Below are 22,082 nucleotides of genomic sequence, written 5' to 3' on the forward strand. Positions count from 1 at the left end.
AGGTGGGTCGACAACCTATTCCTGTCATGTGACGCACATGCCGTCACCAGTGTCGTAAAGAATATATCAGACGTGTTTTCCTGTGGAGGAATCGGTTGACCTATGACCTTGCGATCAGATGTTTTCGGTTCCTATTGGAGAGGCACTTCCTTTCGTCTACTAATCGCACGGTTTTGCGGTGCGGTCGCAAAACACAGACACTAAACTTATTACAGTGAACAGAGACGTCAATGAATGAACGGACAGATCGTAACTTTGCGAAAATAAAGAAAGTAAAATTTTCGCTTGAGGGAGGACTCGAACCAAGGACCTCTCGTTTCGTAGTTGCTAAGTCTAACCACAGGACCACTGCGCTCATAAGCTAACTTTGTCCTTGATGTTGCATATCTTACACATGGACTACTCAGTTTGTATATTTTGCTTATTTTTTCATAGTTCCACACAACTTCTTCCTGTTTTCTCGATTGATCTGTGTTCAGTTTTTCAAGGCCTATCCACTGTGTCAATTTATAACTAAATCTGAGGTGGGTACGATGGGGAGGTTCCCTTGTTAGTAACATGGAAGTTATTCTCTCATGTGTCTTAACTGATGTCCTATCATCCTGTCTCTCCGATTCTGTGCAGAACCTCCTCATTCCTTATTTCTAGATAATATTATCAATTAAAAAAATCATGTTTCTACGGGGGTGCCTGCTGTCAGCCACATTACGCGCTACTTACTTAGAAACATTACAAGGTCTCCAGGTTTCTAGCGCGTAGATAAAATGTAAGGGATATACTCTGGAAATCAGTTTGCTGATCAACAAGAATGGAGATACGCAAAAAACTCAAATTTTAACATTAAAGTGACAAATGCGAAAATTAGCTTTATAAAGATCCTAACTGATGGAACCACTCTAAACACGAACTTTTTTAACGTAGGTAAGAGAAGTGTACTTCCGGAAGTTAGATACTTTCCCAAACTTGAAAGCGTGCCTTCAGTTAATTGAGGTTAAAAATTTGAGAGAATGCCTCAAACGACAAAGTCCTACGACAGGAGAATTTGTGGTAATCCATTGGAGATATAAAGTCTGTAAAGGAATATCATGTGTGGCAGATTAATCATAAACGCCCGTCTTTCTCACGCATTGCAGCGCGATTCACAATGACTAATTACATCTACTGCCATCATCAGATGAGTTACAAAATAGAAAAAGATGGAGCAATAATACGTTCAATTGGCAGAAGGATACGTAAAAAGAATAACATGGCTAAAAGCCATAACATACCGTTGGAAATACCCTCATATGAATCCAGTCTGACACAATTTGTGCACGAATATATATGAGCAAGGGCAGCGATAGCCTAAGGTCGTCTTACATTTATACAAACAAGAGATAAAGCTGGTAGAGGGCGCTAGCACTGAAGTAGATTAAGCGACCAGCGTCACATATTCAGTAGCTTGAAACAGAATATTCACAGCGCAGAACACACTCCGCTGCAGAGTGAAAATCTCATTCTGTAGAATATTCACAGTCGTTAAACAAAATGGTTTCCACGTGGCTGAAGTTAGTGTCTAACAGTAAACAACAAAACCCAAAATTTAGCAGGAAAATTCACTAGCGAATGGAGGGAGGGAAAACGATTGTGTATACGCTTCCGTAAGGATGATAGGCGATCTGTTAAGACATGAGGGAATGACTTCCATGGTACTAGATGGAGCTGTAGAGGGAAAAAATTGTAGAAGGAGACAGAGACTGAAATACATCCAGCAAGTAATTGACGACGTAGGTTGCAAGTGCTGCTCTGAGGTGAAGAGGTTAGCACAGGAGAGGAATTCGTTGCGGATCGCATCAAACCAGTCAGGAGAGTGATGAACCAAAAAGAAGGTCGCGTATTTCTCTCACATTATCTTCGTGGCCCTTACGCGAAATGTACGTTGGCGTCAACAGAATCGTCCTGGATTCAGCTTCAAATGCCGCTTCTCTTAGTTTTCTCAATAGTTTTCCGCAAAACGAATTTCGTCCTCTCCGTGGTTTTCAACTCTAGTTCAGGACACAAGTAGGAAACAAATGTTGTTAACTTTAAAGTCAGTACCGCCATTATTTATCGTGTTAGATTTACACTTACACAATCATGATTTCGGCTTCAAAGTGCCAGTATCAAGTGTTGATCAATTGCCTAAGATGGCATACTGTCGTATTCTTAAAAAGAGTAGAAAACTTAACTAATATCAACTTCACTACTAAAATGTACTTTAAACAACGTCAGTGATTACCTGGACTGTTATATTTATGGATGTAGGATTATCGAGAGGTTTGTTACTGTTTATGTTTATGAGCCTGCTCATACATTGTATACAATGTATACAATGAAGTACAATGCTCATACAATGTATACAATGAAGTTGCCTGCTCATAAACATAAAGAGTAACAAACCTCTCGATAATATTCGCTACATCCATGAATATAACAGTCCAGCTAATCATTGACGTTGTTTAAAGTAAATTTTAGTGGTGAAGTTAATTTAAGTTTTCTACTCTTTTAAAGAATACGACAGTATGCCATCTTAAGCAATTTATAACACTTAAAACACTTGATAATGGCACTTTGAAGCCGAAATCATGATTGTGTAAATGTAACAGTGTAAACAAACAACACTTAAACAACACTCTAATGGCGGTACTGACTTAAAGAAATATACACTCCTGGAAATTGAAATAAGAACACCGTGAATTCATTGCCCCAGAAAGGGGAAACTTTATTGACACATTCCTGGGGTCAGATACATCACATGATCACACTGACAGAACCACAGGCACATAGACACAGGCAACAGAGCATGCACAATGTCGGCACTAGTACAGTGTATATCCACCTTTCGCAGCAATGCAGGCTGCTATTCTCCCATGGAGACGATCGTAGAGATGCTGGATGTAGTCCTGTGGAACGGCTTGCCATGCCATTTCCACCTGGCGCCTCAGTTGGACCAGCGTTCGTGCTGGACGTGCAGACCGCGTGAGACGACGCTTCATCCAGTCCCAAACATGCTCAATGGGGGACAGATCCGGAGATCTTGCTGGCCAGGGTAGTTGACTTACACCTTCTAGAGCACTTTGGGTGGCACGGGATACATGCGGACGTGCATTGTCCTGTTGGAACAGCAAGTTCCCTTGCCGGTCTAGGAATGGTAGAACGATGGGTTCGATGACGGTTTGGATGTACCGTGCACTATCCAGTGTCCCCTCGACGATCACCAGTGGTGTACGGCCAGTGTAGGAGATCGCTCCCCACACCATGATGCCGGGTGTTGGCCCTGTGTGCCTCGGTCGTATGCAGTCCTGATTGTGGCGCTCACCTGCACGGCGCCAAACACGCATACGACCATCATTGGCACCAAGGCAGAAGCGACTCTCATCGCTGAAGACGACACGTCTCCATTCGTCCCTCCATTCACGCCTGTCGCGACACCACTGGAGGCGGGCTGCACGATGTTGGGGCGTGAGCGGAAGACGGCCTAACGGTGTGCGGGACCATAGCCCAGGTTCATGGAGACGGTTGCGAATGGTCCTCGCCGATACCCCAGGAGCAACAGTGTCCCTAATTTGCTGGGAAGTGGCGGTGCGGTCCCCCACGGCACTGCGTAGGATCCTACGGTCTTGGCGTGCATCCGTGCGTCGCTGCGGTCCGGTCCCAGGTCGACGGGCACGTGCACCTTCGGCCGACCACTGGCGACAACATCGATGTACTGTGGAGACCTCACGCCCCACGTGTTGAGCAATTCGGCGGTACGTCCACCCGGCCTCCCGCATGCCCACTATACGCCCTCGCTCAAAGTCCGTCAACTGCACATACGGTTCACGTCCACGCTGTCGCGGCATGCTACCTGTGTTAAAGACTGCGATGGAGCTCCGTATGCCACGGCAAACTGGCTGACACTGACGGCGGCGGTGCACAAATGCTGCGCAGCTAGCGCCATTCGACGGGCAACACCGCGGTTCCTGGTGTGTCCGCTGTGCCGTGCGTGTGATCATTGCTTGTACAGCCCTCTCGCAGTGTCCGGAGCAAGTATGGTGGGTCTGACACACCGGTGTCAATGTGTTCTTTTTTCCATTTCCAGGAGTGTATTATGGAAAAAAACAGTTGGTTTACATTTATTCATGGCCCATACAGCCAGCCTTAGGCGGGAAGGAACATCAGTAATCTGTTACATGCTATTAAACTGAACTTAAGTCAATGGTCGAGGTAGGTTAAGGTATATACTATATTGGAAAGTAAGAAATTCTCTTTTCCTATATTCTTATTTAACCCTCTTTTACAAAACTGTAGAGGAACTATACACTTTTGTGTCTTCTGCTATTATAAGGGACTTAATGATTGTAGGCAAAGTATCTACAGAGGACATCAGGTACTGTAATAATTTCAAAGATTCTGGATTCCTTCAACGGTACCCGACGAAAATGTGATCAACATTTTCTTTACTTCCGCATTTACATGAAGAAGGTCTGATCATTTCAGGTAGAAGACATTTCGCGGAATGACCCGTCATTCAAGCGAATTCGCGCCAATGTTACTATAAACTAAGGTGTCAAAGGTCACGGGATAGCGATATGCACATATACAGACGGCGATAGTATCGCGTACACGAGGTATAAAAGGACAGTGCATTGGCGAAGCTGTTACTTGTACTCAGGAGATACGTGTGGTAAGGTTTCTAGCGTGATTATGGCCGCACGACAGGCATGGGACATTTGATTTATGAATTAGCGAATTAAATATTCCGAGAGTGTGCGGAGAATGCCCCATTTCAGGCATTACCTTTCACCACGGACAATGGAGAGGCCGAGGCTGCCTTCCCTTAAAGACCGAGAGCAGCGGCGTTTGCATAGAGTTGTCAGTGTTAACAGAGAAACATAACCATAGAAATCGATGTTGGACGTACTGTTAGGACAGTGCGGCGACATTTGGGGTTAACGGGCTTTGGCAGCGGACGACCGACGTAGGTGCCTCTGCCAACAGCACTACATCGCCTGTAGGGCTTCTCCTCGGCTCGTGATGATATTGGTTGGACCCCAAGTGACTGAAAACGGGTGGGCTGGTGAAATGAGTTCCGATTTCGGATTACGATCGACGTGGATGCCTCTGCCAACAGCACGACATCACCTGTAGTTCCTCTCCTGGGCTCCCGATCATATCGGTTGGACCCCAAGTGACTGAAAATGGGCGGGCTGGTTAAATGTCCCGATTTCTGATTACGACCGACCTTGGTGCCTCTTCCAACAGCACGACATCACTTGTAGTGCCTCTCGTGGTCTGGCGATCATATCGGTTGGACCCCAAATGACTGAAAATGGGCGGGCTCGTCAAATGAGTTTTGATTGAGGATTACGACCGACGTGGGTGCCTCTGCCAACAGCATGACATCGCCTGTAGTGCCTCTCCTGGGCTCATGATCATACCGGTTGGACCCCAAGTGACTGAAAAAGCGTGGGCTGGCCAGATGGGACCCGATTTCAGTTGGTGAGAGTGTTGGCGCAGGCACAACGAAGCCATGGACCCAAGTTTGCAACAAGGCACCATGCAAGCTGGTGAAAGCTCTATAATGGTGTGAGCTGTGTTTACATGGAATGGACTAGCTCCTCTGATCCTACTGAACCGATCATGACTGGAAATGGTTTTTTCGGCTACTAGGAAACCATCCGCAGCCATTCATGGACGGTGGAAATTGGATGGATGACAATGCGCCATGCTGCTAAGCCACAGTTGCTCGCTACAGTTTTGAGGAACATTGTGGAGAATTCGAGCTTCCGACATGAATCCCGTCAATAATTTATGAGACATAATCAGGAAGTCAGTTCGTGCACAAAATCTTGCACCAGCAATGCTTTTGCTGTTACGGACAAGAACAGAGGCAGCATTTTTTCACTATTTCTGCTGGGGCCTTCCAACGACTTGTTGTGTCCTTGCTACACCAGGCCGCTGCACTATGCCAGGGGAAAGGAAATGATAGTAGGGGGCACCCCACGAATTTTGTCACCTCAATGCAAAGTTTCTGCTGTATCTGCGATTTTGGTACTTATGACGTGATTGGAGGTTAGTACCGCTGTGGCACAGCTTCTGCTTCCAATGTCGTAAAACCACTGTAGATTTTCACTCCACCTGGCACTGATTATAATTCTTATGGTGTGAAAAAGATTGTCGGGTGGCACTTTATCGTATTTCGCTACAGCGGTGTAAAGAGCTTTCTGGGACAGCTTGTCTACATTTTCATTACCGTTTATTCCACTGTGCACTCTGAGCAATAAGATGATGGTCGTCTTATTTACGCGGAAAAGCTCCTGTGTTGCTTCAATAATGCGGTATACTACGTAATTATTGGCGTAGTAGCATTTTAACAGAATAATTGCTGAACGTGAGTCTGATAAAACTGATTTTTTCTTCTTGCAATTCTCCTGCGTATTTAAATCGCTCTAAAATCGCAATGAGTTCTGCAGTGAAAGTGAATGCAACTTCGTGAAGCTTGAATTTGCCTCCTCAATTAGCCTTGCTAACTACAAATCCACTTCTTGCGCTTCTTTTTATTTACACCTATCTACGTTGATCTGTCTTGAGGATGGTCAAGGTGCTAGTGCACTAACTACGACTTTATCGCTCAGTGTGACTTGCAGTAAAGAAGTTGCGTCTCGAGAAGCAGCTTCATGAAGGTGTTAGCGTAGGGCATGCTGAAGCAGCTTATATTTTTTGTAGTGGCGACGTATTTGCGGAATGACGGAGCATCGAAGTAAAATTCTGCCAAATGGGTGGTTTCTTCTTAATTCAATACCTGCCTGGATAGCACTTCAATATCTGCTATCAAATTTTCATTTGAGAAGTGAAAACGTTTCAGGAGGAATCTGATGATGAAGGATTTGATAGTTATGTATTTCCTGCGTAGTTCTAATATCATTTCATTTACTTCCATCAGCTGGGCATTAGTTGAAGTCGATTTGAATGCCCTGATAGCTTCACGGCAAGACATAGTTTTTGTAGTCTGTTCTTCTTTGTTGATCTGCAAGAGATGCATCCGTAACACATGTAAGGTATTATTAGCGCGCTATGTGTGCTAATGAAGATTCTTGAGTGTGCTTCCCAACGAAACCCTGTCACAGCGCGAGGGATACTCCCGGCATCTTGACATTTGTTAATTACATGTTTAATGTGATGTGATCACATTACCACATGATAGGTATAAAGCCCTAAGTATTTGACCACTCTTTAGACCGGGAATATAGAGGCTACTAATCTTATAATTCTTGAGTTAGAATTAACAGTCCAGGTCACAATAACTTTCTTAGTAATCTGTTTTGGCTAATCTAAAAGCCATTTTCAGAATTTTTGGTCCTGAAAATAATTCTTGTTTCGTTAAGCCTATGTCTCACATAAAGGCACACAGCTGATTTATCAGGCAGTATGTGGGAGCAGTCCTCATTTAATCATTGACTGTACACTGTCATAGCGTTATCCATCTGACGCTGATACTCAGTGAAACTATCGATACGAGTATACACATGTAAATCATCCGCATAGTGCATGCATCTACTTGGTACACTTGCATGAAACAGTGGATGTTGATCTTATGTAAACAGACTACACAGTACTGGTGAGCCTTGTCATAACCCCTTGCGTTTTCTCCTTGGACCTACTGTCTCATAGTTTCTTGTAATAATCAGGCTTCTATCAGACATCGATCGATATAGCTTGTGAATGAATGACTGCGGATGTCATGGTTCTTCAACTTACTCATCAACAGCAGCATACAAATTGATTGTCATATCTGTACACACTACTAGCAAATATTAATTGACACTGAACATAACTGGTATATCAGTCAGAATGATACTAGCCCGCCCGGTTGGTCGTGCAGTTTAACGCACGGCTTTCCAGGCAGGAAGGAGCACATGGTCTCCGGCACGAATCCGCCTGGCGGATTTGTGTCAAGGTCCAGTGAACTGGCCAGTCTGTGGATGGTTTTTAGGTGGTTTTCAATCTGCCTCGGCGAATGCGGGCTGGTTCCCCTTATTCCGCCTCAGTTACACTATGTCGGCGATTGCTGCGCAGACAATTTCTCCTCGTATGCGTCGTACACCACCATTACTCTACCACGCAAACATAGGGGTTACACTCGTCTCGTGTGAGACGTTCCTTGGGGGGTCCACTGGGGGCCAAACCGCACAATAACCCTGGGTTATGTGTGGGGCGGTGGAGGGCTGAAGTGGACTGCGGTAGTCGTCGTGGGGTTGTGGACCACTGCGGCTGCGGCGGGGCAGAGCCTCTCTGTCGTTTCTAGGTCCCTGGTTAACATACAATGCAATACAAGAATGATACTACATTCAGTTGTGCCGCGACACTTTCTACAGCCTGTTTGTCCAATTGACAGTGCTTTTCTGATAAATCCAGCCTCGTCGTCAATTATTATGTCTCCCTGCCCATCGTCAAATGTGGGGTACCTAGGAAACCTGCTTTCTCGGAACGCTACACAACATTCAAACGTATCACATTAATGAGATTTATTAGAAAAGGAAAGTTACAATGCTTAACTTCGTCAGTTACACACATGTGTCACAAGCAAAGGGCGACATGCAAAATAAGCAGTGTTCTTCAGTATAAACAATCCTAAGTCGCTGCAGTGAAAGTGCCTAATTTTGAAACTGCTATTCAACTGGGTCGTCACCAGTCGGTCACAGCGCTTACATCCTCTCTGAATAGGGGCCTCTGCCGTCTCGTCGTCCTGGAGAGGAGTCAGTCAGAGTGCAATTAGCTGACGTCTTCTCACACCATCTCTTCTCTATCGTTCCCGACTGGCGAGCTGACGCTTGACTTTACGCCGTAACATTTTCGATTCTCAATCTACCTAATTTGTGTTCCATCATTTTCCTATCGTGTGTTGACGAGACCTTGAAATGGATGATGGAACTGTATGATGGAGTGCACTCAGGCACCTTTCCCATTTTATTTATTTGTAAGATCCGAGCAGTCTTCAATTAATGGCTGTAGATTTGGTTGATCCATACTTTATTTGAGATAATAAATGAATTCATCCCTCCTCTGACGTTACTGGGGCAATGAACAGTGAATGTTACTCGGTCCTGGACCCATAGTCTTGCTGGTAAGTGTTCCATCTGATGCTGTACCATGAGCTTGCATTTTCCTGTGCTGATCCGCTTGGGATCAAGTAGCATAAAATGTTTTCTATAAGAATATTAGGTATTTCTTGTAGATTTCCCACTGCTGTACTAATACGTCTTGTTCTTAATATTCTTGTTCTCAACATCGTAATCCAAACGATACTCATGGAGCATTGAGTGGGTGTATAGAAATGTCGGCAGCTTCCACTATTTTTATTTTTGTATAGACTCTGCGTCCTTGCTTGGATGTGATTACTGTATAGAAAATTCTCTTCTGCGGCTTGTCACTTGTAGGTTTTGACTGTTTCTCTCCCCTCAGTAGCTGCCATCTCACGTTCTTCATCCCACCGGACCAGGCAGAGGCCTAGAAGTGAGTCTTTTGTGGGACTGAGTTTTCTGCTGCACTTTCAGTATTATGTACTAGGATGGCATAATCCACACTTAGATCCTCACTCTCTTTAAAGTCATTCATCTTCTCCATCCACGTTTCCCCGTATTCTGACTTCTTCGCTTTTCTTATATTGCATTTGACAGCTCTAATATCTCAAGTGGCAGAATAAAAGGAAGAATTTGTTGTTCAATTGCTTTACACTGTAAAGAATTTGTTACATTTTATTTCTGATGACAAGGAACACAGTTTATAATGTCATAATGTAGGTTTTGTGTATTAGACTCATTGTAGTGAGGGTGTCACACACAAAGGACATGATGTGTGTATGAGTAAAAACAGGAGCAGTGTTAGGTCTACAGTGTGTTCAGGAGCTGTATTGCATATAGTAATCTAGCCAATCACATGAATCAAAAATTTACTTTCAAAAACTGCTGGATTTGCTGTTGCCTTTAGACACACTGGAATACAGGGACTTAAGTTGTAAATTTGTGTGCTTTTGTATGTGTGTGTGAGAGGAGGAGGACGGCTGGTTGTGTGGTTCTGTGTATACATATATGTGTATGTGTGTGCACATGGGTGTGTGTGAGTGTGTGACTTCATGTGGAGCATACTCTGCTCAGCAAGTCTGTATATGTGCATATGCCAACAAATATGTTTGTGTATATGGATAAAGAAAATAAGGTTGAGCAGTTGGTACACTATGTGATCAAAAGTATCCGGACACCTCGCTGAAAATGATTTACAAGTTCGTGGCGCCCTCCATCGGTATTGCTGGAATTCAATATGGTATTGTCTCACCCTTAGCCTTGATGACAGCTTCCACTCTCGCAGGCATTCGTTCAATCAGGGGCTGGAAGGTTTCTTGGGGAACTGGAGCCATTTCTTCACAGAGTGCTGCACTGAGGAGAGGTATCGACGTCGGTTGGTCAGACCTGGCACGAGGCCAGCGTTCCAAAACATCCCAGAGGTGTTCTACAGGATTCGGGTTCGGGTCAGGACTCTGTGCAGGCCAGTCCATTACAGGGATCTTATTGTCGTGTAAGCACTCCGTCACAGGCCGTGCATTATGAACAGGTGCTCGATCATGTTGAGAGATGCAATCGCCATCTCCGAATTGCTCTTCAACAGTGGGAAGCAATAATGTGCTTAAAACATCAATGCAGGCCAGTGCTGTGATAATGCCACGCAAAACAACAAGGAGTATAAGCGCCTCCGAATTTTATTGTTGGCACTACACACGCTGGCAGATGATGTTCACCAGGCATTCGCCATACCCACACCCTGCCATCAGATCGCCACGTTGTGTACCGTGATTCGCCACTCCACACAACGTATTTCCACTGTTCAATCGTCCAAAGTTTACGTTCCTTACACCAAGCGGAGCGTCATTTGGCATTTACCAGCGTGATGTTTGGCTTATGAGCAGCTGCTCGAAATCCAAGTTTTCTCACCTCCCGCCTAACTGTCACAGTACTTGCAGTGGATCCTGATGCAGTTTGGAATTCCTGTGTGATGGTCTGGATAGATGTCTGCCTATTACACATTACGTCTCTTTTCAACAGTCGACGGCCTCTGTCAGTCAACAGACGAGGTAGGCCTGTACGCTTATGTGCTGAACGCGCCCCTACACGTTTCCACTTCACTATCACATCCGTAACGACCTAGGGATAACTAGGAGTGTGGTAATCTCGAGTCCAGACGTATAACACAAGTGACACCCAATCACCTGACTACATTCGAAGTCTGCGAGTTCTGTGGAGTATCCCATTCTGTTCCCTCACGATGTCTAATGACTACTGAAATCGCTGATACGGAGTACCTGGCAGTAGCTGGCAGCACAAAGCACCTAATATGAAAATCGTACGTTTTTAGGGTGTATGGATACTTGTGATCACATAGTGTATATCCGACATAGTGCAATTAAACTGTTTCCTGTTAAACATTAGTTTGCTCTGTTCGACGAGGATGTTTCAAAAAATATGCAAATAAATGGACTGACATGATGGAAAACATTCTTTAAATACCTGAAGATGTGAGCAGTTTGTATGCCACGTTTCTGTGTATTAAAAAGGGAGCTGCTGCACATCAAGGACTATTTTACCTTCATAAGGCGTTTCAGTGGAAGGCAATGACTGCTGAACAACAGCATTCTGAGCTCAAAACACTAAATGTCAGGAATCATTGTGACAAAATATGATGACTAAATGTTGGAGGGATGGAATGTAGGAAATTTTAATCGGTGAGGACTTTGGGAGTATGGTGTCACTGTACATCTGTACTTTAATAAATGGAGACTGTCCCACTGTTTTGTAACACGGAGAAAACTACAGATTAGTTAGTGATCGTTGAACAGATCTATTTTTGGGACTGCTCTCATCTCAGGCTCTTCTGCAGTATTCTTAATCAGAAGTATGTACTTGAAGAAATATGTGACAGTTTGCCGTTTTTGCACAGAAGCCTTCCTGAAAAAGAGAAGAACAGCAGGCTGATTCAGGCAGCGAAGGAGGATGCAGTCGACGAGTTGCAGACGCTGCTGGCAGCTGGTGCGGACGTGGGGGCGAGGGACGAGGGCAAGGACAGGTGGACCACCCTCCACTGGGCAGCAACCAGAGGACACGTGAAGGCAGCGAGGTGCCTGGTGGAGGGTGGAGCAGACGTGGACGCCAGGTGCAGCAGCTGGCAGGAGACGCCACTCCACAGGGCTGCAACTAATGGCCACGAGGCTGTGGCGCGGCTACTGCTGGAAGCAGGTGCAGAGGTAGATGCCAGGAACAAAACGCAGAGCACGCCCTTGCTCTTGGCTGCGTATCATGGCCGAGAGGCTGTGGTGAGGTTGCTGCTGGCAGCCACTCCTTACCACAACGCCAGGGATCAGTGGGGGGAAACGCCATTGCACAATGCTGCTCTGAAGGGCCACGCAGGAGTGGCATCGGCACTGCTGGAGGCAGGGGCCGACCGGAGCTCCAGGAATAACCAGGGAGAAACCCCACTGGACCTCGCCAGGCAGAAAAACCACCAGCAGCTGGCAGACTTGCTAAGGTGAAGCTAACAGTTCACAGGCATCCTAGGAGTAAAACGGAAAGAGCTCCACTCCATGACTTTTCTTCATTATTAAAATAAAGAATGTGATAAATTTAAACCTGCGGTCATTCACTGTTTCTATACTCCAACTTCAGGGACAGCGTTTTATCTCTGTACACTTGTATGGCTTTTGCTTCTAGTGAGCCCTCCAAAAGATGTTTAGTACATCCAACTATTTCAATTTTAAATCATGGTATACACTTTTAATGTGATATAAAATTTTTCAAAAATTATAAAAAATACTGGAAGATTAAACTTGTCTCAAATGTGATAACGTTTTCCAAGGTACAATGTGGTCATCGACCTAGGAACAAATTACTGAAATTCAAAAGTCCTGCAGACTAGAAAAATCTCATCAATACTGTACTTACTAGTGTACCTGTTACTCTACTACACACCAATAATTAGTAAATGAAATGAAATTAAGAATAATTTTATAGTAACACCATTAAAAATTAAAAAATGTCGAAATACGAGCTACTGGCAACTAACACATTGTTCAATTCTCAAGACTTTTCTTCATTATTAAAATAAAGAATATGATAAATTTAAATCTGTGGTCATTCACTTTTTCCGTACTCCCCTCCAGTAGATGTTTATTAGATCATCTTATTCCAGTTTTAAACAACGGCACACACCTTTGATTTGCTGCCGGACTTTTCTGATATCATAAAATATAATGTACGATTAAACTTCAAACAAATGTGAAAACACGTTCTGAGGTACAATGTGGTCATCGACTTAGGAACAAATATTCAACTGAAATTCAAAAGTGCTGCAGTCGAGAAAATCTCTTCAGTAATGTAATGTACTTGGTAGTCTACCTGTTACTACTGGCTGAGCGGTTCTAGGCGCTTCAGTCCAGAACTGTGCGACTGCTAAGGTCGCAGGTTCGAATCCTCCCTCGGGCATGGTTGTGCGTGATGTCCTTAGGTTAGTTAGGTTTAAGTAGTTCTAAGTTCTAGGGGACTGATGACCTCAGATGTTAAGTCCCATAGTGCTCAGAGCCATTTGAACCATTATTCTACTACACAGCAATAAGTAGTTAATGAAAGGAAATTAAGAATAAGTTTTATAATAACACCGTTAAAAATTAAAAACATGTCGAAATACGAGCTACTGGCAACTAACACATTGTTCAATTCGCAGGACAGGTGAAATTGTTAACAGACTAAAGACACTGAGTTCATTTGCAAATGCCATGCGTTCCATTCTAGAACACTTTCTTTGCACCACTGACAAGGCATTGCTTAACTGCTGACACATTCTGTAATTAGCTTTAAAAATATTCAGAATTGTTCATTCCAGTTTGCACAATGTAACATCAAACAATAGCTATGGTCAATACATTAACTCATTAATTCTTACTGATCAAATTTCCATGTGCCCACCTCAAATACTCAAAGCCATAGACAGATTAGAGATCTGTGTGCAGATGAGTGTAATAAACATAAAACCTTTGGAGGTAAAATTGTTGTTTTGTGCGGTGATTTTCGACAAATTTTACCAGTTGTGCTACATGGATCACATTCAACTTAACGTGAGAACTGCATTACAACGTGAGATCAGTTACTAAATTTTGTCGTGATACTTTATGTGGCAACGCCCTCACATTTTGGGTTAGAGTTAGTGAATTTTTTGAAATGAAACTTCCGAAGTCTGGTGACAATATTACAATATTATTGAAATGCCACAGCCATTACTTAGCGATAAAAATAACATCGATGATATTAGGGGCAATATTTCAGAAAACACTTTCACTGAATTTGACATTCCAGCACCAAAAAATGAGGACTGTGTCTTAATAAATAAGTATATACTCATTGCTATGCCAGGTGAAATAAAGACTTATCACAGCTATAATAGATTAAATTTTGATAAATAGTATCCAGTAGAGATTCTCTGTCTATAAATGGTTTACCACCACAGTTAAAAAATTACCTGCACTGTTTCTCTTATTAGAAACATAAATAAAAAAGATAGATTAGTTAACAGAATCAGAACGTGTGTCTAATGTTTTTATAATAAAGCTCCTGATTGCCAAGTGGTAACTGGAAACATAAAAAATAAGTAAATTTTGAGTCCACAGTTACATAGGATTTATCTTGGTACTATTTTACCTTTTCAGTTTCAAGTACACAATTCCCAATTATTCGAGCATTTACTATTACCATTGATGAATCACAAGGATGAATATTCGAAAAAGTTGAGATTTTATTAACACAGTCAGCTTTCACGCATATTCGGTTATATGTTGCAAAACATATAGTTCGACGTTTCGATGGTTTGAAATGTAATATTTTTGAACATGGCGAGCGAGGACATTTAGCGTATTATATAACAATACTCACTAAAAATATCGTCTATACTGAGGTTTTGCAGTATTAAATTGTAGAATAAGAGTTGTTCTCTTCATTTCTGCCTCATTCTCTCATGCTACCCATTCATCCTTCCTTACTTATTTCCTCATAGCGTTCAGGAGAGAAGGGCGACCAGTAGAGCCTATCAGCTAGTGCTTAACGTCGTCACCATACTTATGGGATACTTCAGAAAGTGGGCCATGGAGATCTCCAGGAGTGGGCGAAGGGGAGGGGGGGGGGGAAGAGAGAGAATCACAGCTGTAGTGAGTGCTGGACTCCAGCAACTGGAGAGGCCGTGAAGTGCAAGAGAGACAATTGACAAGAAACATGTGGAGAGTCTTGGGGGGGGGGGGGCAAGGGGGGGGGTCGCAACAGGGCTGTACAATGTGGAGCAGCGGCTCCTATGGTGCAAGGCATCGCTTGATTTAATTTAAACGTAAACATATGTGTGAGTGAAGCTAAATGTTATTATCGTTACTTAAAGAAATGTCTTATCTTGTCAATAACCTTCAAATCATGTGATACATAGGTCTTCTATATGAATTAGTGAATATACTCGTGGCATTTTTGTTGCCCTATGCATGCAGTCACTTTCAGAAGTCAAATTAATAATCAAATTAAGTACTTAAATAATACTGAATTTTTGTTTTATTGTGGTGGTACCAGCAATTACAAGTTTTATTAAACCATTAGTAACTGAAACTTTCTGGAGAACTAGCTGATGCATTTTACACAAAAAATGACAAACACAAATCAGTTAAGGAGTGGTGAGTGACAGGAAAAGCATACATTTGCGTGGAAGCTACACAAATTCTCTGCTGAATTAATCCCTTTTACAATGCAACCTGACTTGGCCCACGTGAATGCGCTGAGGCCAAACTGTATTTAAACGGAATCAGCTACCATCATCCACATCATAAACTATTGTTCACCTGAGAACAGGAAGCTGTAAATATCATTTAACAACCACATGCCTGTGCTTCAGTACTTTAGCCTCTAATCGTGATTCAGGCGACAGTACGAAACAGCGCTGTGGGAGAGGAGCTGTAATGTCCTAATGCATCCAAGAAAGTATGCAAACCATGGTATCTTACGTTCTGATTTTCATAGCGTGGGAAAATTCCATATCAGAGCCCTGACATCGTGGCAGATTGTGAGCCGCACCTGTTTGCTGCTCTGGCCAAACTGATTTGACTCTCACGCTCGATGGTGCATGCTGGAATTGTCTAGCGTCAGATGGCTGACTCTGAACGAGCACGTTCATCCTGGTGACACACAATACGCCCAAGATGATATGCAGTTCCACAGTCGGAACAATTGGAAACTGCCACAACTCTTAGTCTGCCACAAGGTGCAGGCCACAAGTCTCACCCACTATGGAAAGAAATGAGGTTCTGGTCCTCCTCTGGTGGAGAAGACGAAGTTTCCTGAAGAATCACAACCACCTTCCATCATGCCTTGGTATGGAAGTCGAATTAGCAAAAGGTAAACCACCCCCATATTGCAGAAATCAAACTCTCTTCCACTTATTGAATGTCCCCTTTTCAATGTTCTGTTGGCCTGGTAGCCAATCCAGACACTGCACTGGTTTTCCCACGCTGGAGGAGGAAGCCGCTGCTTTCCATATTCTGAGAAGAGCCAATCATTGACTCCAAATGTCTCTCATCTGAAAAAAGAAGGTTTTAGAATAGGCAGGCGTTGTTCTCACGATAAGCATGGCCTTGATTTGGCAAAAACCATCTACCTAGATGGGATCAGAGACTCTCATTTATAATCTTTCCAGGCCAACCATTTGCAATTTCTGAGAGAATGCAGTTAAGTTTCCCAGACAGACAGGCCGTCAAATATTCTTTTTCCCCTCCTGGTCACTTCGTAGCGTCAGGAGTGTGTGTGTGTGGGGGGGGGGGGGGGGGGTTACAGTCCTACCTCAACTAGACATGTACGCCAGCTGTTTTGTCCGTATCAGAATGCAGAAACTAGCAGAAGGGCTGACTGAAAGACTTAAATGTCCAATAATTTCCTAGAATGGAAGAGAATCGAGACACGTTGCTCGTTTGATTTTGGGCATCCCATAATTTTTTCGAGTGCTGATGATAACTGCACTGTTTGTCTGTCCTATCATGAGGGAGGTATAGATTCAGCACATCGATAGACATAAGGGTAATGTTTTCTTTTTTACATGGCAAATTATGTGCACTATAGATACTGCGATTCATTCCACAACCACAGCTGTCAAGAGGAGACATTTCCAGCACATTTCTCGGTGTCAGACTGTGGCAGCAATCCTAATGCTTAATTGTAGTTGCACCAGTAAATATGTGCCTGGTTCCCAATATTCTTGTGAATCTGGAGATGGCCATAAAGAGAACAGAAACAAGCAAGCAAGCAGGTCGGCGCTGGAAACAACACCTCAGCGGATGCCTTTGTTGTTACCTGGGTCTTGCCCATCCATTGTACACCGGGCCCATGTTTCGACTTAGGTATTTCAGTAGTCTGTCAAATTAGTCACACAGTATTATACATCCCATTTCATCTTCATCTACGTTATATTCAATTTCCATTATATTGCCCTCAAGTACACCGCCTCTTTATAGACCCTCTGTATACTCCTTCCACCTTTCTGCTTTCCCTTCTTTGCTTAGAACTGGTTTTCCAATCTGAGCCATTGATACTCATACAAGTGGTTTTCTTTCCTGTAGGCAGTATCTATCTTACCCCTAGTGATATATGCCTCTACATCCTTACATTTGTCTTCTAGCCATCCCTGCGTAGCCATTTTGTACTTCCTGTCGATCTCATTTGTGAGACGTTTGTACTCCTTTTTGCCTGTTTCATTTGATGCATTTTTATATTGTCTCCTTTCATAAATTAAATTCAATAACTCTTCTGTTACCCACAGATTTCTACTAGCCCTCGTCTTTTTACCTACTTGATCCTCTGCTGCCTTCACAATTTCACCCCTCAAAGCTACCAATTATTCTTCTACTGTACTTCTTTCCCTTTTCTTGTCAATAGTTCCCTAATGCTCTCTCTGAAACTCTCTACAACCTCTGGTTATTTCATTTTATCCAGGTCCCATTTCCTTAAATTCCCGCCTTTTTGTAGTTTCTTCAGCTTCAATCTACAGCTCATAACCAATAGATTGTTGTCGGAATCCACATCTGCCCCTGGAAATCTCTTAAAATTTAAAACTTGGTTCCTAAATCTCTGTCTTACCATCATATAATCTATCTGAAACTTTCCACTGTCTCCAGTCCTCTTCCACATATACAACCTACTTTCATGATTCTTAAACCAAGTGTTAGCTATGATGAAGTTATGCTCTGTGCAAAATTCTACTGGGCGGATTTCTCTTTCATTCCTTACTCCCATTCCATATTCACCTACTACTTTTCCTTCTCTTCCTTTTCCTACTATGGAATTCCAGTCCCCCATGACTATTAAATTTTCGTCTCCCTTTCCATTTCCTCGATCACTTTGTCGTCTGCGGAGCTAGTTGGCATATAAAGCTACTGTGGTAGGCGTCGGCTTCATATTTATCTTGGCTACAATAATGCGTTCACTATGCTTTTCGTAGTAGCTTACCGCACTCCTACTTTTTTTATTCATTATTAAACCTATTCCTGCCTTACCCCTATTTGGTTTTGTATTTATAACCCTGTATTCACCTGACCAGAAGACTTGTTCCTCCTGCCACCGAAATTCACTAATTCCCACTATATCTAACTTTAACCTATCTATTTCTGTCTTTAAATTTTCTAACCTACCTGCCCGATCAAGGGACCTGACGTTCCACTCTCTGATCTGTAGAGCGCCGGTTTTGTTTCTCTCGATAACGACGTCCTCCTGAGTAGTCCCCGCTCAGAGATCCGAATGGGGGACTATTTTACCTCCGGAATATTTTACCCAAGAGGATGCCATCATCATTTAACCATACAGTAAAGCTGCTTGCCCTCGGGAAAAATTACGGATGTAGTTTCCCATTGCTTTCAGCCGTTCGCATCACCAACACAGCAAGGCCGTTTTGGTTAATGTTACAAGGCCAGATCAGACTGTTGTCCCAGTAACTACTAAAAAGGCTGCTGGTCCCTCTTCATGAACCACACGTTTGTCTGGCCTCTCAACAGGTACCCCTCCGTTGTGGTTGCACGTACCAACAGCAAGGTATGTATATAATGTTAGTTATTTTTTTCACCCCATTCCGCCATGGCGACCCTGGCCAGAATATTCTGTGACTTTGTAGCAGGGAGAAAGTGGTAGCTTGTCCTCAGCTCTTTGTAAAAGTAACTCTCAAACTAAAGAAGAGTGATTAGATTTGTTAATGTAACTTAACATTTGCAGTTGATTACCCTTTTTTAATTTTGCATTTTGAGCAAAATTCAGGTTTCGCACTTGGTTTATAAGTGCACTTTGGTAATTTTTATTTTATGTGCGTGTCATAGATTGTGTTCTATGGCGATTTGGGGCTAACGGCGTAGAATCAACGTTGATAAAACTTTTGAAGGGGGTTATTCTAGCGGCAGTTTCAAAACTGGGCAGGTCAGACTGTCCAGAATAATGTGCTCCCTTTCGGGAAACATTGTAGGTGTGTGTGCAGAAGTGGACTTTCCAGGTACTTTGTGCACGCATGTAAGCTGGTCGGCTGTTTTTTTTTTTTATTTTTATTTTACTTTTTTTTTTTGTGGTGCAAAAACAACTACGTTCAAACGAGCCCATGTCAAAACTCTAGAACACGAAGACAAAGAGAGGAGTTAAAAACGTCTACACGTCAATCCCAGTCGACAGGAGAAAAGAAGCTAAAAACAGGGACGGAGAAAGGTCTCTAAAATACGTCATAGAGAGACGGAGGTCCAGATCTAATAATTAAATGACCTTCGCCTTACTTCTACGACGGATAAAAAGTAAAACACAGTCGACAGCCTGCGAGTCTTTCGCGAAAACGGCCGATAACTCAGACGGCAAACACAAACGGGAAAGTAAGTGCTTAAAAAAAGGGGGCATTCCGTCAGGAAATGGCGGACAGTGAAAAGTTGGACACAATATGGACAAAGTGGTTGGGGAGGACCGCTTAAATGGCGATGGCTAAAGAGACAGTGCCCAATATGGAACCTAATTAAAATTATCTCCTCACGGTTAGAGGGCAAAGAGGACGTCGTCCAAGTTGGGAAAGACTTAATGCGGAGCTTGCTCCCATGAAGGGAGGATCAGTGGTGATCCCAAAGTGACACCACCTGACAGACGGCAATACAGAGATCATCAGGTGGCATATAAGAACTAGTGGGCTGAGGTAGAAGGACTGCAGCCTAGGCAGCAGCGTCAGCAGCCTCATTTTCCATCAGACCGACGTCACTAGGAACCCACATAAACATCACAGTGGCTCCATCGAGACTGAGCATGTGACAGCTTTCCAGGACCCGTTGGAATAAGGGATGGACGGTGTACCTGTATGTACCTATGTGTTATTAGTGTCATTAATAGTTCTGTGTTTTCCAAATTCTTTTTCCTTTTTTGTTATATCCTACATACATGAAATGTAAGAGGGGTTGATTATCATTCTTGAGTTGGAGCGGTAATCAGGCTAGATACTTTAATGAAATTTCAATCTCCCACCTAAATAGGGAGAGATGACGATTGTAATGAAATCAGTTTTATTACTAAATTTAGTATTAATCTGATAGTACAGCATGCTCTTAGCACGCCATCATAAGCCAAAAATGAGTTTAATATTCTAGTCTTGTGACGCAGAACGTAACAGATATTAAGCTGACAAGAACAGATTTCTTTTTACCAGATGAGGAAGTACTTAGAACAAATATAGTCTATGTCGTACTGGATTTTCTCATCAAGTAATGAGGTTTTAGGGGCAGATTACTTCTGTCTTCGCAAATAACTCCTATAAAAGGAAGGAATCTACATTTTGCGTGAGAAATTTGAGGTGAATGGATAGCAACATCCCTGCTTTGCATTGAGTAAAGCGGATTTTTTTTTTAATGGGGAGTCTATGTGAGGGTAAAATTGCAGTTAGAACTATGCATCCAGGCCATGCCTGCTTGTTGCTCATTGTTCATTTCTAGTGGCCAACCGGAAAGCACGACTTAGCCTCATACGAGCGGCGGGTACAAAGAATGCTCTGCAGAAGCAGACGTGTACGTGACGTGAGAATATTCAATATGGCGAGTGTCTGACTGGACGATTATCTCCTCTCATGTGAACTGATCGGTTGACGGGGGGACGGGGGATCACGATGACAGTCTCTCTGGCCGGACAGCGAGTGGTGTGCTTTCCATGACTATGACTGTGGACTGTGGCAAACTGAAGGTTTTTTTCGCCAGATGTGTTTAGTGAAGACATTGTGGTGGAGGTGGGTGCTTGTATTCTGTAACATCAGTACCTACACATACACTACCTTCGGATACATTTTGTGCTATGATCTGTGAACCGTGATTTGTTTTCAAAGGATATTCTTAAGAATTTATTTTATTTACTAGCGATTCATCAAGAACATTAACACATTTAATCACACTATGTAAGCATGGAAGTAGTTGCCGGGGAGTAACTGATGAAATCATAACCAAATTCCTTTTAACAAATGGGAATTTTATTCACCTTAACAGTGCCTAAAAGCACATCTTTAAAATTATAATCAGAAAGCACCCACTAAATATCAAAGTTATAATTTATTCAGAGGCAGAAAGAAACAAGTTTTGACTTAATAAGCTTTCGGGCAGAGAACCTTGCCGCTCACATTTGACACGGCCGTAGTTACGACCGCTCACAACAGCCTCTGAAAGTCTACGCACCAGATAACTTTAAACTAAGAGTTTTAACAATTTACACAAGCACGCAAACTATGCCCCCCCCCCCCGCGTAGGAGGGATGGAAATGGTACAAAACACTAACAATTAAAATATTAACCTTTACATCAAAGGTGCAACATGATTTTAACTTCTAAGAAAAGTCTTACGGTGAAAGGGTGGCAACTTTATATACTAAAATGATCATTTAAATAAAAGACCATGAAATGCAATCTTATATAAAATTGTACAAGGTTGGCCAAACAATAGTTAACATGCTCTACAGTACACAGATACCGCCTCTGAAGATCAT

At 43.0% G+C, this 22,082-nt stretch overlaps 1 protein-coding gene across 1 annotated transcript in view; it reads left to right on the forward strand.

Moving 5' to 3' along the window:
- Positions 1-13,094, forward strand: part of LOC126204380 (serine/threonine-protein phosphatase 6 regulatory ankyrin repeat subunit B-like) — a 394,854-nt gene extending 381,760 nt beyond the window's left edge. The window contains exon 17 of the mRNA XM_049938752.1: positions 12,166-13,094. Within this exon, the coding sequence (XP_049794709.1) occupies positions 12,166-12,577 (412 nt within the window). The 3' untranslated portion in view covers positions 12,578-13,094. The remainder of the gene's footprint in view (positions 1-12,165) is intronic.
- Positions 13,095-22,082: the final 8,988 nt, after the last annotated feature.

The sequence above is a fragment of the Schistocerca nitens genome, chromosome 9, assembly GCF_023898315.1.
Source record: "Schistocerca nitens isolate TAMUIC-IGC-003100 chromosome 9, iqSchNite1.1, whole genome shotgun sequence".
NCBI classification, from domain to species: domain Eukaryota; kingdom Metazoa; phylum Arthropoda; class Insecta; order Orthoptera; family Acrididae; genus Schistocerca; species Schistocerca nitens.